Raw genomic sequence first — 15,734 nt, forward strand, 5'->3', positions numbered from 1 at the left:
GGCAATTTCCTCTGAGCTCCCTTCCACTGACTGACGGGCAGGTCCTGTGTTCTCGGGCCCGTCTAATCGCTGCAGATCTATATTAAACAGTGGAGCGGAGACAGAGTATCCGTCCTCCTCAGCTGTACCTGTCATCTCAGCATCTCCCTACCACCCTGCCTCGCTATCAGGTGTCTATCAAGGACCTGCGGTTCATTTCATCCCCCCCCATTTCATAGTCCATTTCTTTCTTAATGATGGTAGAGCCACTTTTCAACCTCTGCCATTTCGATTGGCTAGGTTTGGCCTCCTGCGCCGAGATGACCCAAGTGGCTCACTTTGATTGACTTGTTTCCACAGAGCAGTTCGGTTTGACATATCTTTTCACTCATTCTGTCCAACTCCTCTCGGTCTCTATCTGAAGGGGGACTTTTTAGGGCGAGGATATAAAACCCTGGCATTTACCTCTCTAACTTGCCCCGCCTGTCCTCTCAGACGCTCTCCATTTCTTTCCACGGCCGAGGCACTCTGCTGATGCTCTGATACCGCCGCTGTCTCTGAAGAACAGGAAATGAAAATCTTTTTTTTCCCGCCTCCAATCGGTTGCTCCAGTCCTTTATCATACAGAAACACTGAATCCCTGCAACGGCCGTCTTTCACTTCTCTAATGAACTCATTTTGCAAGAGGAGAGAATACCATCTTATCTTTGCAGAAGAGGCCTTCTGCAAAACACACACACACACACACACACACACACACACACACACACACACACACACATACACACACTTGGTTTCTTGGATACTTTCATTGTTCTTCAAATAAAAACAGAAGCAACAGATCAACACTTCATCCTCGCTTTACAGGGAAAAAGTTAAAAAAGGCAACGTATAACATTTCATTTCAAATGTAATTCATATCGGCAGCACAGTGCAGAAAATAATTTGGACTTTGACATACAATTATTATAAAATTTTTGATAGGTATACATTTGTGTAAATGGCTTGATTGAGATGTGTCTGCTCTGTCCAAACTCGCGCCAGGTTGTACAAAACCTCTTACCCTAAATTTCGTCATCATAAAATTGGTTTTGAGCCAACAGACGATTTTATGTGAAATTCCTCGATGTCTTGCAGGTGTAAAAAGAAGTTAACCACAATGACACATACTGTTCAATGTGTATTCATCTATACTGGACTGGACAAACACAGTGAAGAATGTTGAGACAGAGATAGGATGTGGGTCTCCTCTTAGTAGTGGGACATTAATTTAATACCTAGGCTTTCAAATTTACTTGACTTAATCCAACTCTTTAATAGCAACACTATCACATCACAATTTTACAACCCCATCAATATTATACAAAAATACAATATCATGTCACTGTGCCTCATATATCAGTTTGAAGCAGTTTTGAATCAATATTTTCGAATAACATGACCATTAAAAAAAGATAAATTCTCCCCTGACCGCTCATAACTGCTAATACACACTCTCACATCAAGCAACATCTACACCAACAAACAAAAATACAAAAATATCACAGAGTGCATATGACTGCATCTCAATTTATTCACAAATGGACTTAGTGTGAAGCTGATTCGGAAAAAAATATATATACATATCTTGAAAAGTTTACTTGCATCTCTGATTTTAAAAACTATATTCAAAATTTGTTCTCACCAAATCAAACAACAGACAGACAGTCAGACATCATCAGGAGAAAGTTTTGTAGTGTACATTTTCAATCACCTTTTCAGTCAAAACATGATGAGAATGGGATTGCGTCTCCCCCTATTGGTACAAAAAGAAGCTGTTGCAATACAAGCGAGCTGTTTTGTCCAACGCTAACCACTGGGGAGTACTGAAGCTCCGTGCAGAAATGAGATCAGAGATCAGGATGTGACACTGACAACAGGGCTTACAATTTGTTGTCTGAAACCCTTCAAGGGGTTTGACTACATCATTTATTCTTTGGTGTGTCACTAGACTTGTCTGAAAAATATGTGCTAGTCATTGTGCTCTCTTTTACTATACTTATATACCAACAAGCATTAACACACTCCTTCTTACTGGGACACACACATTTAATCTGATGCAATCTCTAATGCCAAGCAGAGATTTAATTAGATTTAGATTTAATTTCGTGTATACCTTCTGTGGTGTCGCGATAAAGTTCTGAAGTAGAATTAACCTGCGCTCTAATCCTAATCTTGTTTTCTACAGCACACTTTCATTCCTGCTGAGCGCCTTCTTAGTAGCATACAGTGTGCAAAGCATCTACGTCCAGCCCTCGTCCATCGTCACCTTCATTTTGCCGCTCATTTGTCTTCCAAAGAGTCGGAATGTGGCTCTCACATGGTTTGCATACTGAGTGCACCAGTGTGAGGAAGGCCAAAGATGGCCTTTATGCTTGAGCTCTCGCACTCATTATAATGACGCATGTGGAATATCCTCAATCATTCTGACACTCCTTTTTTTTCAAGCACATCTGTTTTAATGTCTTTTTTCCAATTAAACGGCCAATTTTCACTCAGTTCATCTGCATAGAGTCCATATGACAATCGGTATATATGTTTTAGCTTTGATTTTGACAATCATTAACATAACCTCACACCCGCATACCATTTCCCAGGAGATTGTATGACTCAGGACATCTTCTGCTGCTGTTACAGAACAGACATGACCATACATGAATAATTCATGATCCTACATGTCTCCTGTCACGCAAAAACACTTCAACCCTATGGTTGAACACCGTTCTTATACAAATGTTATTACTTCATTGATTCGGGCGGAGACACTTGTCCCTAAATTTAAGTTTAAACACACGGCCTTCACGCCCTTTTTGACAGCTGGCCACTTCAACGCATGCGCACAACAACAGCTGCGGAGCCCAGAAAAAAACATCAAGCCACTTGGAGGTGTATACAGCGGTGGAAAAGGGTGGTGGATTTTTTTTTCAAAGTAAAAGTTTACCTTCTCTACACGGATACACAGTAAAATAAAAACGAAGAAGTCGTTCGTATGCACTTCATTAGATATAGAACACATTGATTACATAAATAAAAACGTTCATGAATTCCATAAAAAATATCACAGTCGGATGATTTCATTGAAACATCAGTCAGTGAAAACACAGTTTGACAAAGACACCTCTTTTGCCGGATGTCGCTAATCACTCTGTCTAACTTTATTACGCCGGGTACTAGCAGCGACCAGACTTAACCTCGATCGCTAACTGTAGTTTATATTTTCTGAAAATGTCCGGTATTCAGGCTTCTTACGCTTCCAGGTGACCGAGGACGGGTTTAGGCGGGATGGCGCTGGTCACCGTCCAGCGGTCACCGACACCGAGCACTACCTCTAGCCCCTGTGTGTCGGTGAGTGTCGGTCAACTGTTTTGACATCTGGTTGAACGCTTCGTCTCTATCATTCGTTTTTTTTCTTGCTGATCGTGCACATGTAGCGCTAACTTTGCATCAAAATAGACGCTTCGCAAGGTTGTCCTCCGTCCGTTTTATCAGTTTTCTTATTAAATCTACCAGATTTTGAAAAAAATAGTACAGTAATTTAGCTATTTCATTAGCACTTTGCTAACCTACTTCCTCTTGAGTCTATTCAGGAAGACGTGTGACTATTTCAGTGTTTGGATAATTGATACTCTGTACGGAGAATTGTTGAACGATGTGGTAGTCGTTCGACAAGTGTTTTCATGTCAGCATCCCGTCTGCTACATTTAACCTCAATTTCAGGCGACTAGGCAAAGTGACAGTGGGGATAAAAGAGCTGCCTTGAAAGGAGGTTAGTGTGACAGACATGTCAGAGCCTTCGAGGGTCCTCTTATCTCCTCTGCCTCCGAAATGGGGCCTTAAAGCTGCTGACGCACACTAAGACGGGCTGTGTTGGCGTGGCTTCCATAGATAAAATTGCCGTGTAAGCTTAATGTGGTCGGTGTTGGCTCATGCTGGAAACGCAGTGGATATGTGCGTTTGGGCTGAGGAGCCTTGCCTCTGGATGGAGTGCACTAGACCTGAAAATCTAGTATCATCCATCCATACTGTTTGTATATCAGCGTGTCATCAGGGTCAGGGCTGGTATGGTCTAGTTATGGGCTGGACCCCCAACCAGTGGCGGATCTAGAAAGTTTTATCCGGGGTGGGCAGGTGGTTCATTTGTGGAGCAGAGAGCTTGGTTTCAGTTTTGTTTTGTTTGAATGGTCTGGTACGCATCGTTGACTGATGAACTACTAGCAACTTTCGAAATATACCACTTAAAAATAAACAGAGGTGGGCGCGTCAGTAAATTTTGCCGGTCCATCATTCTTCATTTGCCACCCTGTACTTGAAATATACCATATGATGTATTGTCTTCAGCATGTCATTTAGTCTCGTAAGGCAGCTGACACTGTTTCCTCAAACTTTCCATTCGTGAGTATTCACCCAAACTTCCTGAGCATTCCTTGGACCACCTTGAGCAACATCAGTCATGCACGCGCCGGCCAAACCAGTCTAACAACTGTCCAAAACCTTAGCCCTTAACACGATCTAAGATGTAGGTGTGTTACTTCATAACTCACTTTGTGGAAAAAATTAGATTGAAGTACAGGGGCAGGGGGGCTCTGACAAAGTTTCACTGAGCCCATCAAGGTGTGCGTCTCGTTCATCGGTGACAAAGGCAAGCTTGGGCTGCTGGAACATATGTGAATTGCGCAACACATGACCATAACCACTTTACACGTGCGTGACGGTAAAATGTTCCAACTGTGCAGAGACATTATTACTGAGGATTGAGGCTCCTTCTCTCGATCGGTTATGAGCGGAATGGTGAGGTGACGGATAGACAGTTCAAACGCTGGACAATGCCGCGTTTAGGGTTTTTTTTTTTTTTGTTGTTGTTTTGGTCGCGTTTTTCTTTCACGTGCCAGCACGATCAAAAAAGGGCAGTAAATGACTGCCAGAAAGGCGTGGTGCAATTCCTCATACTTTCCTCCCACTTTTCTGGTGTTCTGCCAGTAGACACATCTTCCCAATTATTGACCCCGCAGGCATCGCAGCTCACGTTACTCACATGCAACACAGCAAGGACACCACCCTTGTGTGCAGTAATCTGCCTAGCAGCCCAACCAAATCCCTTCTTCTCATTGGCTCACTCCCCTGCACATGCATGCAGCTGTGGTAACCATAGAGATGAGCTTGTGCATTAAACCTCATTGCTTATTATGGCATCGCAAGATCACTGTCAGGACATTTTATGACCAATTGCCCAGTTCAGTGACTTGCAACACAAGCTCAACTGTACAGGGCTCAAGACCGACACCAATTTGGGTGCCCAGGCAACCACATTTCTTAATCGTACACTCCCAAAAGTAAGAACTTGCCTCGGTGCAACCAGCCTTTCGAGGTTTGGGGGAGGAAGGTTAGTGACTTTTGAGACCGCGGGTGCCCGAGCCTGAGTCTGTTATATTTACTTGTTAATAAAATAAAATAAAATACATCAACAATATTGCTTATCATGATAATTTTTGGGAAAATATATTGTTCTAATAACTGTGTTCTTGTGACAGGCCGAAGTGATCTCATCAGAAGAAGAGTGGAAATAGCGATGCATGACAAGATGCTAAGAATGATTGACAACTTCTTGAAAGTTAGCCCAATATGTTCAAACGTCCTCACCAACAGTGACACAGAGCACTTCAAGCAACAATACTTAAGTTAGCTGTCTTTTGGATTTGTGATCTAAATTTTAAAAAAATCTTAGGATGATTGTGAGTCAATCATTGACCGGTCAATATCACGAAAAAAAGGCCTGTACTAATTTTGCTTGAAAAGGCAGTCAATCTATAAAAACTGCAGTGTTGAACGTGATGCAGTGGAAAATTTGGGCACACCTAACTTTTGCACTGCTGCACAAAAGAGAAAATGTCAGGTGCACCAATGCAAAAAGTTAGTCCAGAGCCCTGTGCATACCAAAAAGTCTCTGAAAAAAATGATCATTTTGAATGGTAGAATGTACTCAGTACTACTGGTATAGTTGGAGTTAATTGCAACGTGATAGAACTGCACAGCGTCAAATTAAAGTGAGGCCATGGGATGGCTGATTCGGAGGATATCCCTCAGCCTGGCAGCTGTCCATTCAGCTGATCAAATCTGTCGGCTTGGAGTGAGAGTCGTGGATCAAACTAACCGCAGCAATTTTACAACTCCATTACCATTATTTATCAGCATTCAATTCCATCTTGAATGCAGTTCCTGCATTGTTGTACACACTGTAGACTTAGCCCAAGCATTCACGAGGGCTGACAGATTGATGCTGAAGAGAAAGTTGCTGAATTTTGGGAGGGATTACCACCAGGATTAAAATGTTTGTGTTTGTGGTGGACTGGTTCCTGTTTTGGGGGAGGATAATTGCATTTTTTTTGTCGGTGGGGGTGGAGGGGTGAGGAGCGATTGAAAAGCATGGGGTCTATTTAAGCTTTACCCCTTCTGTCTGTTCTGAGGAGAGTGCCTGCTATCACAAATGAAAAATCACTTTTTTTTCCACTTCAAATGGAGGGTTAATTGACTCTGACTCAGCATGTGATATAAGCAGCCATCGTGGCTTGCCTGATACACTGTGTTCTCTGAACTCTCTGCCAAAGTGAACAGATGGTGGTATCAAATGTAAATTTTTGTTGTTTTTTTTTCTTTTAGGAGTCGGGCAGTGGTGAGGATGACTGTCGCTCCCAGCCCAGAAGGTGAGACCATATCCTGTTTAGTCAGTCACACACTCCTACGTCATTCCCCATGGTATCTGTTCTTTTGTGTATACTGCAGTTTGCGAGCTGTGCCACTAGGGGGTGGTTGCTGATCAATATTAGGACAGTTGCATTTTCTTTTCAGCAATGTTCATCCCATTCCCATCACTCAACTTTGAACATACTCCAAGTAATATTAGTGCAACACTCATTTTGATTGAATTCATTCATGAGAATTTGATTCTACCAACGCTCAAGACTAACTGAATGCTGGTTTTCTGATGGAGATTGCAATAGCTTTTCACGTACACCAAAAGATACACTTTTCACTCCCATTTTTTATAACAAGAAAATCCGAAAAAAATATCATGTTACACAGACTTTTTATTTTTGTACCCCCTTTAAAAAAAAAAAAAAAAAAAAAAAACCCTTTCATGCATACTTATTGTCATGCCTGCGTGGGTGGGTTTTCCCCGGGTACTCCGGTTTCCTCCCACATTCCAAAAACATGCGTGGCAGGCTGATTGAACGTTCTAAATTGTCCCTAGGTGTGAGCGTGGATGGTTGTTCGTCTGTGTGTGCCCTGCGATTGGCTGGCAACCGGTTCAGGGTGTCCCCCGCCTACTGCCCGAAGACGGCTGGGATAGGCTCCAGCTACCCCCGTGACCCTTGTGAGGATAAAGCGGATCGGAAAATCATTGAATTACTTATTGTCATTGATGTAAAAATTATAAATCCCAATTTCAAAGAAGTTGGCATGTTGTGTAAAATGTAAATAAAAACAGAAGACAGTGATGTACAAATACCTTTTGGATTCAATTTAATACACTACAAAACAAGATATTTAACATTCAAACTGATCCTTTTTTTTTTTTTTGTGGCAAACAGGCATTCAGTTTTGAATTTGATGCCAGCAACTCATTCCAAATGCTGGGACAGGGTCATGTTTACTACTTGGTCTTGTCACCTTTCCTTTATAACAACAGTCAACAAGCTTTTTGATTGTATTAAGAAATCTTGTTGCCCTTAGTTTGGTGGACTGTGGTCTAGTCACAATGCTGAGCTGCTGGCCTCAACAGCACATGAACTGACAATGTGTGAGAAAAAGAGTCAAACACAAATCTGTATGTTTTACGCTTGTTCCTGATGCCGTTGAATTGTCGGCAATGTACATAGTGCAACGATTTTGAAGGTCACGCTCTATGGAGACTGCACCTTGAATCAGTCGATATATACAGCTTCTACTCAATTAATTTCTGTTATTGACCGCATTAGTAGTTCAATTTATGCAGCTGTGGAAAAAGGAGGGGAATGTAGAGATTCTCTGGAACATTCTACGTGTTGTTTAAATTATCGATGTCATTTAGAATTTGATCGTAGTTCATCATTAAAACGAGAAACCGATTGATTTTTGACTTAGATCAGACACATGATGGTGGAGCTAACTGAAATCAAAGGTCAAATTCAGCCTCCGCGACAATGTTCAACCAGTCTCTCGTGTTTGGAACTGAGCCGTCTCACAGTGATTACTTTGTGTTCCTCTGCTACATTAACAATATACGATGTAACAATTGTTTAAATTATCTATGTCATTTAGAGTTTGATCGTAGTTCACCATTAAAACAAGAAACCAATTGATTTTTGACTTACGGTAGATCAGACACATGATGGCGGAGCTAACTGAAATCAAAGGTCAAATTCAGTCCTCTGCCTCCGCTACAATGTTCAACCGGTCTCTCGTGGTTGGAACTGAGCCGTCTCACAGTGATCACTTTATGTTCCTCTGCTACATTAACAATATACGATGTAACAATCGATAATATATGCAAAAACACGATATGAAGACAACTGTAGCTTTTGTACTGAGCAATTCCTGGAATGCAATGTTCAAGAGGCTTTTCGTCTCTTCCACTTGTTAAAACAATGTAAGGCATTTGTCGATAGATCCCAAACATAACAAATGGAACATTCTCAAAGTCAAAACAGCTCTCTGTACCATCTGCGTAATTTCCATTTTATTCTTTCTTCTTCACCCTCTAGTTGAGATTCCCTCTCATGTTTCATTTATGTGCATTTTGGACCCTTTCGCACTCCCACGAGTATCAGAAGTCAACTGGCCTGGTCTAGTAAATGTTGGTTACCAGTGTACTAGTCAATGCACATAATACTTTGGATTCAATTGCCGCTGCAAACCGAAAAACAGCTGCCATTGTTGTAATTACATTTGTGGTTATGGATAACGAGGGGGAAAAAAAGCATTTTGGGTTGGCGTTTCTTTCTTCTTCTTAAACTGTCCTCTGAAAAAAATGTTACAAGCAAATCCAAGAAAATATTTTCACAAATAATTTAAATAATGTTGTTTCTGAACTTTAAGCACCGAGTCTCAATCTGCTTGAAAGAAGTAGGACACTGTGGTGCAACGAATTACGAGTGAATTCTTGCTGAGCCAAACGTTCTGTCTGTTATTGGGGAAAAGTCAGAAACTGCAGAGACAGTGATGAATTGCACTGAAAATAATGGCAAGTTTGGAATTAAAAAAAAAAAAAAAGGGTTTTATTGCGGTCTGCTGTGTGCACAGTTTTCAATGTGATCCCGATGTCAAGTATGCAAGTGTGTTACAGTATATCCTGTTTTTAAACATGGTGACATCATGCCTATGAACCTTCAAGACACACCCCAATGGTACCTAAAAACACGTATGTTCCCCATTATCTGTTAGGTAATACTTGAACGTTGCAACAGTTGGTGAAGTCATACCCACTGACAAACTCTGCACGTATTCCCATATGCATCATCAACGTCCGCTTTCACCATTTGTTCAGCAATGCTTAAGGTACTAACATGCCGATTGGAGCCAGGGTCCTTCTTGAGTGACCCCTAATGTGTATGACATAACAGCCGTGGTCCAATTAACTTGGTTGACCACCCTGCGTATGGATCCAAGAAGCTGTAACGGCTCGTGTATTGTGGACGGGCCCCAGAAACTGAGAGTGGATGCAATTATGCTGCGCCTCACTCACTACTTTGCATTACACACGCCGGTATAGCACGACTACTGCAGGAGATATTTCTCTTATGAACATTGTCAGACATATTGTTTTTTGAAACATTTGGTCCAACTGCAAAACTAATGACTGCAGTCCCGCTGTTGCAATCAAACAAAAGGGCTGCTTCTTCCCAGCAGCTACAGGATATTGTGGCAGGACACAGCAGTCAAAAGGCAAGATGAAAACGTGTGTTTGACTAACCCAATCCATTGCGTTTGATTCTCTGCAGATACAAAGATGAGGGATAAAGTGAGCCAAATGGTAAAGCAGCGAGGTTATGGATCCTTTTATGTTTTTCAAGGGACACTAATCAAATTGACCAGAATGTGCAGCGTATAAAAATGGCTTTGCTTGCTATGGAGGAGCCAAGTTTACAATATGAGCATTACCAAGGTGCCCATGAGCAAGACACAGAATCCCCAACACCTTCATGACACTCAGAAATGTCATAGTCTTCAACTGTGCTTCTCGTTACCACAACAGAAATCCTACACGCATGAAGAACGGTTTGAGTAGTAAGGAAACCATCAACAGGAAGTACAGTACAGTACCAAGGTTATTTTAGTCAATGGAAAGTCATGAAATAACTAAACCCGAAATTGAGAAAACATTTGGGTTTACAAAATGAATGAAAAACAAAACTGCTTCTAATTCTGTGTTTTGCTTGTGTCTAGATAGAATGTGTTTGAAAAGTGTGGGTGGAAACTATTGTGCCACCTTTCTTGGTAGACTATATCTCAGTTGCAATTGCTTGGAAATGGTGTGGCATGAAGAGTTGGAACATCTCTAGTCAGGGTGTGTGTGTGTGTGTGTGTGTGTGTGTGTGTGTGTGTGTGTGTGTGTGTGTGTGTGTGTGTGTGTGTTCATTTTGTTCAAATCAAAGTCTCGACATTTTTTACCAACGTAACCTGCTCTGCTTGTCGGCATCAATGTGACGGCTTGACGCACTCAAAGTTTGAATCCTGGAACTTATAATGAGTCTTTTAACACGCATGCTGTGGACGGCGCAAACGTCACAATGTATTTGTTTTATCTACAATCTGTATTTCAGTATTTCCTCTTTCCACACTAATCCTGGACAGGAAATTAAAAAAGGGTTGGGGAAAGTGCTTCATGTTATTAAGCAAAGCAAACCGTTTATATTTACAGAGGCTATATGAAGACAATACTCCACAGTTGAAATGCCAGAGTTTGTGATGAAAATAAATAAGATTGTTTGAATTGTGAATACGAGCCCATCACATGATTTGTTCGATACTACCTGTGGGTGAAGCCACTAATACGTGTATGTGTATATAATCTGCGATGTTGCCACGTTGCACGGCTGTGATTGCAAAACCAGTGCCTTGGGGAAAGTGCTTCATTCATGTTATTAAGCTAAGCAAACCGTTTATATTTACAGAGGCTATATAAAGACAATACTCCACAGTTGAAATGCCAGAGTTTGTGATGAAAATAAATAAGATTGTTTGAATTGTGAATACGAGCCCATCACATAATTTGTCAAAAAAAAGCTGTGATTGCAAAACCAGTGCCCGATGCTCGGCCACTCGTCAAATCTGTGGCAGAACCCCACACACTTCGAGCGGGCAGTTGGTGTCTCACACGGTTGTCTTGATCCCGTAAAACCAGTCAAATCTGTGGCAGAACCCCACACACCTCGAGTGGGCAGTTGGTGTCTCACACGGTTGTCTTGATCCCGCCCCACTTGATTGATGCCTGTTGGAATGGAGAAGCAACGGCGCAAACTATGAGACTGGTCGCCAAGTCATATCCATATAACCTAGTCCACAGGTGTCAAAGTCAAGGCCCGGGGGCCAGATCTGGCCCGCCATGACATTTTGTCCATATAACCTAGTCCACGGGTGTTAAAGTCAAGGCCCGGGGGCCAGATCTGGCCCACCATGACATTTTATGTGGCCCTCAAAAGCAAATCATGGTTGTCAACTTCCATGATCCTTCCTAAAATCTGTACCGAAATGTCAAGTTGTCACGTGGAATAAATAACGTTTACTTTTTGCAATAATTTTGTTCGCCTCATTTGAAGAACAATTGCTCAACAACAAATAACTAGTTGACCTGAGTGGTTTCAAAACTAGTAATCCGTCAGTTTAGCGTGTACAAGTTTTAATACGCTGAGAAACATTTATTCGGTTTCCCTGTCATAACGGCCCTCCGAGGGAAGAGGTCGCTCCAAAGTGGCCCACGACAAAAATGAGTTCAACACTTTTGGCCTAGTCCTGAATGAAGGATCTCCTGTGGCCCTTTATAACGTGACCTAATTGAGTTCAAACTTCAGCTCATCTTTGACCTCCATGTGTCTGTTCCTTTGCTCAGAGTCCAGTTGTGTAACTTCTCCAGAGCTCTGCTCAACAACAAACAACCTCCCTCTCATGTTACCAGCCCGCAATCCAGGTTCCCACCAAAGGCCAGTTAATTTGACCACTCTAAATTGAACCTCATGACTAAAGCATCAGAGCAGCTGTGTTTGGGTTGTGTGCTAACAGGAGAGGACACTAGCTAAATGACTTTGTGATGCAACAGTTGTACAGAGGAAGGTGAGTCGATGTGTGGTGAAGCGTGGCGAAAGCAGAGCAGGTGCTGGCATGTTTGTGTCGTTTGTGATGTAATCAGTTCTATTCTGAGCAGGTCACACGGAGAGAGCAATGTTGAATATCAACATTCATTATGAGTTGCGGTTGACGTTAAGTACATACATTGCTCAGAACCGCTGGTTTTGTTTTTATTTCATTGGAAATGAGGGGGCGGCGCGGTGGGCGACGGGTTAGCACGTCTGCCTCACATTGCAGAGGTGCAGGATTCGATTCCGGCTCCGACCTTCCTGTGGGGTGTTTGCGTGTTGTCCACTTGTTTGTGTGGGTTTTCTCCGGATACTCCGGTTTCCTCCCACTTTCCGAAAACATGCCTGGCAGGTTAATGGAACACTCTGAATTGCCCTTAGGTGTGATTGGGAGTATGAGTGGTTGTCTATGTGCGCCCTGCGATAGGCTGGCCACCAGTTCAGGGTGTACCCCGCCTACTGCCCGAAGACAGCTGGGATAGGCTCCGGCACGCCCGCGACTCTCGTGAGAATCAACAGATTAGAAAATGGATGGTGAATGGATGAAAATGATAGTTATGTTACATAGATTATATATTAAAAAAATAACAAAATTCCTGCCAAACTATGCCTCTATATGGTTTTTCATTGGTTGCTATTTATTTGACTTCGCACCGATCCGACGAGTGGATCGAAATCGTTCGATATTTAGTATTTTATACCAAATCACCGATCGCCTGGAATTTCATAATTTCAATGACGAATTATCAATGACGTCGTCGAACGGATCCGTGAAATAAGACATTGCAGCAAACTCAACCTTGTTCACTCCTGGATCATTCTGTGCTGCCATAGTTTGTATGTGAGCTCGAAAGCTAATCTATTTTTAGCCTTGTCATGTGTTGCGAAGCCTTTGTGCTGGCAGGTGAAAGTTCTCCCTCCGCGCCCTTGACAATCCAGTCACAAAGTAATACCATCTGTATTTATTTTATTTTATTTGGGGGGTGGGGGTAGGGTGAGGGGGCTAGTAAAAAGTCCCCAAAACATTTTTTTTTCTGTCAAAAAAGAACGAGCTACAGTGTGTGTCTTATTTAATTTTAACATCTCTTTAATTCAAAAAAGGTCTCATCACTCAGTGTAAATTACTTCTGGCCACGCATATGAAGCCAATCACAGTTATTTGAACAAACACGAAAATAGCTCAATTGTCGACAGGACGCACTGGACATTTTCTACACAAGGATACGAGATACACTGTGCTATTCTCGCGATGTAAATACATATCAAGTCAAAACAGTTTACGTAGATAGGGATGAGTGTTTGCAGCTACCAAGCGGCTTTGAGAATATGCTTATTTTGACGTCACATACATCCAGGTAAAAAGTGGACAAACGGTGTGGGACAAAAAAATAATTGTGATCTGTGGGCACAGGGACTTGGACAACACATCCAACTTTCAATACAAGCCCTTTTAGGGGTGGGTGGGTGGGGATATTTTGGGGTTTAATTTAAATTAACATTTTCAATTAATTTTCACTCTGGCAGTGGTTGAGTGTAACCTGAGCCCCTGACCCCAACCCCAACCTTATCCTAGTCCATGAACATGTGAGCAAACGCGCGGCTTCCAAATCCCACAGTCCTTTTTTTTTTTCTTTTTTTTTTTTAATTCTAAACATTCCTCAACAAAGTCAAGCAAGTCTAATGCATAAAAGGTTGAATTATCATTATTAAAAACATAATAATAATATCCATTTCAGAGAGATGACATAACAGCATTTACTTTGAGGAAGCCTGGATCACACAATTGAGTTAAACAGTGTGTTGGCCACAAAGTTTGTTGGGAACGTGGAAGCAGATAAAGCTTGCATGCAAGGCAATATTTGAGACACAGTACATGTAATTCATACACAAAAACAGGATTACAGTACTATTCTTACATAAGTGGCTCCAAGGTAGACTTCTTTTCAAACGAATGCATGCAATGGAAGGTTAAGAAGCGTTTTAAGTTAACTTGGTATGCTACTTTTTTTTAATTTGTAATTTATACTTTGTTCAATTCAAACTTAGCTGAGAAGACCAGTGCGTGTTCATCTCCACATGGGGTCACATTCCACTTAAGCAGCAGATGACTCCAGATGTCTACTTCACATGTTACTTTGCTTCTTATGTAAGAAGCACAAGATTTGGGTGTGGAGAGGCCAAAGTCATCTCGAAGGCAAGTCAAACACTCGTGCAGATTTATCCACTTCTACAAATGAACTCATGAGACTTTGGCTTGAGCATTTGTTTGTGTAATTTAGTGGGTATTATTATCCACTTTTCCCAGTACAATGAAATAACACAAATAGTAGCATACGATACTACTTTATTTGACCCCGTTTATCGTTTGTCTTTTTGAGGTTAGTAGGGTCCCGTCTGGCTATTATTAGGCGTTCCAAGATTCATGGCGTTGCACTGAGAGTGGTATTTATAGCAAGCCATGCGGTGGCTGGACAATCAACCACTCGATGCACTGCCAGTAAATACTTGGATTAACACACGTTCGGCAGAGAAGAGTACGTAAACAGTGTGATCAGCTGCTTCGAATGGTTGCAGAAATGGCTCAGCATAGCTTGTTCTTTTTTTTCCTCGTTTGCCCTCATTGGCTCCGCACTTGGGCCCGCCTACCTCGCGCTGTCATTGGCTTCCTATTTCGCCGGGCTTGCCTTCTTCGTGTTCTCATTGGCTCCCCATCTCATTGTCCCATCTGCTTCTTACCCATTGGCTGTCCTCGTTCTGCCCGCCCACAGCACGTGCCTTGCAATTTTCCCTGCTGTGACTGGAATGAAGTGAACCCTGTCAGTAGTCCCACTACTGTACAAACCGGTCGTGTGCCACATTTGAGTGGGGGAAAAAACTCACATAATGTTTAGGAAACAGAAAGATAACGAATCAAGACTTGTACAACACTGAGTAGAAGTATTGTGTGCTAATCCCCGGTGTCTCTTTTGTGAGACGGGAAACAAACTTCGCATCTATTTCAGCTGGCATTCTTTTTTTTTGTTACGGAATACCACTCTATTGTTTAGGGAAGTGGTTCGGAGCGTGTCTTTTTGCCATGGCGGAGCAGACGCGTGGGGGAGTACAGTAAAAGTTTTTGCCTCTACCGGAGAGCACCTGACATCTGTCCACTTCCTCCTGCCCGGGCTCCACGAAGCTGCCGACATGACCCTCGGCACGGTGTCCCGCTCTGACAACTCGTCGGCGGTCAGCTTCTGCTCTTGCTGCGGGGCCAAAATGGTGCCTTACTTCACGGACGACGCGGTGGTTTCAAATAATGGAATCAACCAACTGTAAGTGGTTTCTTATATAGCGAATTGGGAATCACGTTTCTCCCTTATTGCCCTTTATTATTTTGTATTGCGTTGTATT

At 42.3% G+C, this 15,734-nt stretch overlaps 1 protein-coding gene across 2 annotated transcripts in view; it reads left to right on the forward strand.

The window, feature by feature from the left end:
• Positions 1 to 3,158: 3,158 nt before the first annotated feature.
• The window catches only part of ssh2a (slingshot protein phosphatase 2a), a 30,873-nt gene continuing 18,297 nt past the window's right edge, over positions 3,159 to 15,734 (forward strand). Inside the window, exons 1-2 of one of the 2 annotated variants that reach the window (XM_019885853.1) lie at positions 3,159 to 3,363; positions 6,673 to 6,716. In XM_019885853.1, the coding sequence (XP_019741412.1) occupies positions 3,301 to 3,363; positions 6,673 to 6,716 (107 nt within the window). In that variant the 5' untranslated portion in view covers positions 3,159 to 3,300. Of the gene's footprint in view, positions 3,364 to 6,672; positions 6,717 to 15,148; positions 15,656 to 15,734 lie in introns of those variants that run through there. The other variant, XM_019885852.1, reaches the window with a different exon arrangement.

Source organism: Hippocampus comes, unplaced genomic scaffold (genome assembly GCF_001891065.2).
Source record: "Hippocampus comes isolate QL1 unplaced genomic scaffold, H_comes_QL1_v1.1 scaffold29, whole genome shotgun sequence".
Lineage (NCBI taxonomy): Eukaryota > Metazoa > Chordata > Actinopteri > Syngnathiformes > Syngnathidae > Hippocampus > Hippocampus comes.